The 2,990-nt window shown below is 43.5% G+C and overlaps 2 protein-coding genes across 2 annotated transcripts in view; both read right to left on the bottom strand.

Annotated features, from left to right (window-relative positions):
• The window catches only part of LOC123958213 (protocadherin gamma-A6-like), a 2,312-nt gene extending 526 nt beyond the window's left edge, over positions 1-1,786 (bottom strand). Inside the window, exon 1 of the mRNA XM_046031469.1 lies at positions 5-1,786. Within this exon, the coding sequence (XP_045887425.1) occupies positions 5-1,699 (1,695 nt within the window). The 5' untranslated portion in view covers positions 1,700-1,786. The remainder of the gene's footprint in view (positions 1-4) is intronic.
• A 362-nt stretch (positions 1,787-2,148) lies between these two features.
• Positions 2,149-2,990, bottom strand: part of LOC123958212 (protocadherin gamma-A2-like) — an 8,065-nt gene continuing 7,223 nt past the window's right edge. Inside the window, exons 2-3 of the mRNA XM_046031468.1 lie at positions 2,316-2,986; positions 2,149-2,160 (exon numbers count right to left, since the gene is read on the bottom strand). Coding sequence (XP_045887424.1) covers positions 2,149-2,160; positions 2,316-2,986 — 683 coding nt within the window. The remainder of the gene's footprint in view (positions 2,161-2,315; positions 2,987-2,990) is intronic.

Raw genomic sequence — 2,990 nt, 5'->3', positions numbered from 1 at the left:
GCACCATTTCAGCCACCAGAGAGCCACCAGTCTGGACTGGGTACAGAACCTGAGGGGGGTTGTCGTTCTGGTCCTGGATCATTATTTTCACAGTCACGTTGCTACTGAGTGGAGGGGAGCCTCCATCCTGCGCTTTGACGCGGAACTGGAAGTCTTTGATCTGCTCGTAGTCAAAAGAGCGCACTGCATGGATGACTCCACTATCAGCACTAACGGACACATATGAGGAGACTGGCACTCCGTTAACAGAGGAGTCCTCCAGTATGTAAGAAACACGCGCATTCTGGTTCCAGTCAGCGTCTCTGGCTTTCACTGTGAATATAGAGAGGCCTGGTGTGTTGTTTTCTACAATGTAGGCCTCATATGAGCTCCTCTCAAAAACAGGCGCGTTGTCATTCACATCAGAGATCTGTAAGGTGAGAGTGACGCTGCTGGAGAGGGAGGGCACTCCCTCATCAGAGCAGGTCACTGTTATATTATACTCGGAGGCTCTCTCTCTGTCTAAATCACTGTCTGTCACTAAGCTATAAAAATCATTTGAAGAAGTTGTAATAGTAAATGGGATGTTGTCGTTTATTCTGCAGTTCACTTGACCATTGTTACTTGAATCTGGGTCAAGGACACTGAACATAACTATAACTGTATTTTGGGGAGAGTCTTCTAGGATTGAATCAGATTTGGAAAGTATGCTGATTACAGGCTTGTTATCATTAATATCAATAACATCAACAATAATCTTACTGGAATCAGAAAGACCACCACTGTCTTTAGCCTCAATATCAATTTGATAATGCTTGGCCTTTTCAAAGTCAACATCACCAACTAATATTACTTCTCCGTTTTCATTTATTGTAAAAATGTCAGACACACCGTCCACAGTGGTCGAAACTGAATAATAAACTTCCCCGTTTGATCCTTTATCTGCATCAGAAGCACTCACTGTTGTCAATGTTGTTCCTTTTTGAGAATGTTCCGCTATGGCAGCCTTGTAAACCGACTGCATAAAAACAGGAGCATTGTCGTTTGCATCGAGCACAGTCACATAAATCTTTACCGTACCGGACATTTGAGGTTCCCCTCCATCTACAGCTGTTAACAACAATGACATTTGTTCCTCTTTCTCTCGATCTAACGGCTTGTGTAGGACCATTTCGACCTTTTTATTTCCATCTGCATGACTTTGTATCTTCAGTACAAAATTATCTGCAGGTTTCAAGCTGTAATTCTTCAGGCCATTTACGCCAATGTCGGCGTCAACCGCTCTGTCTAACACAAATTTAGATCCTGTAACTGCGGATTCGCTAATTTCAAAACGTTTCTCGTCACTTTTAAAATTGGGGCTGTTGTCGTTGATATCGGTTATCTCCACTGTTATTCGAAAAAGCTCCATTGGGTTTTCTAGAATAATCTGCAAATGTAACGCACAAGGCGTCGTCTGTCTGCAGAGCGACTCTCTGTCGATCCTCTCTTTCACGAGGAGGACTCCTCTTTCTCTGCTCAGCTCGATGTACTCTGCACTGTCTCCCGTAAATATACGGGCTTTACCTGACTTCAGTCTTTTTACATCTAAACCTAAATCCCGTGCAATGTTGCCCACTACAGAACCCTTTGCCATTTCCTCCGGAATAGAGTAGCTGACCTGGCCCACAACTGAACCGACAGAGAAGATCAAGATCAAAAACAGTACTTGCCGTCTCATTGTTCGATTCACAGTTTTCGCTGCGCCACAAAAAATGTTAAAATCGGCGTCACAATAAGAATATGTTCAAATGAAAATAAACAGATGAAGGAATATCGATATAATCCAGAGATTCTGAAGCAGAGTCTATTCGCTCAATGTGTCCATATCTCTCCGTGAACAGTGCTTTCTCCCTTTTTCTTTCTCTGAAATAATGACATTACATGGGCGGATCTGCTTCAAATCCTTTCCATATTTGCAACACGTTGACCAACAGCGGCCCATAGAGTCCATAGAGTGACATTGCAATAAAAGCAAACCTAATATCAGTTTAAATAGTTCAGTAATGTAAATGATATGGAGTACTGTAATGCAAACACTTTAAAATGAATTATTACAAAAAATGGCGCCATCCATTCCAGTCATCGCATAAATGGCATGTATATTAAAAAGAAGGAACAAAGCCAGAATTACCGAATCAACTGAAAGCACATTTTGACAATTGTATGACACGAAATAACAGAGAAAAAGCTGAAGCGAGTTACTGCCTCTGTCCGAGGTGCTGAAATGAAGTTGTCAGAGAGCAGACACCTTTAAACAAACAGCTTTGACATAACCAAAGGACACATTTTCTAACCTCTAGAGGAGAGTCTGGTTCATCCAGGATGCTCTTTTCACTCTGTATCCGCTGCATCGTCCCTGTAGAACTGGGGTCCATTATCAGCACGTTCTGACTACCAGCTCTGCCGAACTTACAGTCACTCTTTCTGGAGTCAGTCGTCCTGCACACCTCGTAGTTGTACACGTGCTGGAGAGTCCCTGTCCCCAAAGTGTCTGAGTAATGTGGTGGATAATACGGAATCACAGGGAGATTGGAGTGATACAGGACGCGAGACTGTCTCCATCTGTAGATTTTCACTGATATAATAACCACTAAACACGTGATGAAGAGGAAGGAAACTACAGCCAAAGCCAGCACTAAGTAAAAAGTCAGGTTGTCATTGTACTCCTTGTCGTGTGTAAAGTCAGTGAACTCCGACAGCACTTCAGGGAAGCTGTCCGCCACCGCCACGTTAACAATGACTGTAGCTGAACGAGAGGGCTGCCCGTTGTCCTCCACTATAACAGTCAGTCTTTGTTTCACAGCATCTTTATCAGTCACTTGGCGGATAGTTCTTATTTCTCCATTCTGTAAGGCCACTTCAAACAGCGCCCTGTCTGTGGCTTTCTGCAGTTTATAGGAGAGCCAGGCATTCTGTCCAGAGTCCACATCAACAGCCACCACTTTAGTGACCAGATAGCCCACATCTGC

Source organism: Micropterus dolomieu, linkage group LG19 (genome assembly GCF_021292245.1).
Source record: "Micropterus dolomieu isolate WLL.071019.BEF.003 ecotype Adirondacks linkage group LG19, ASM2129224v1, whole genome shotgun sequence".
NCBI classification, from domain to species: Eukaryota; Metazoa; Chordata; class Actinopteri; order Centrarchiformes; family Centrarchidae; genus Micropterus; species Micropterus dolomieu.
The sequence above is the reverse complement of the archived record's forward strand: the minus strand, read 5'-3'. Positions and strand labels throughout refer to the sequence as shown.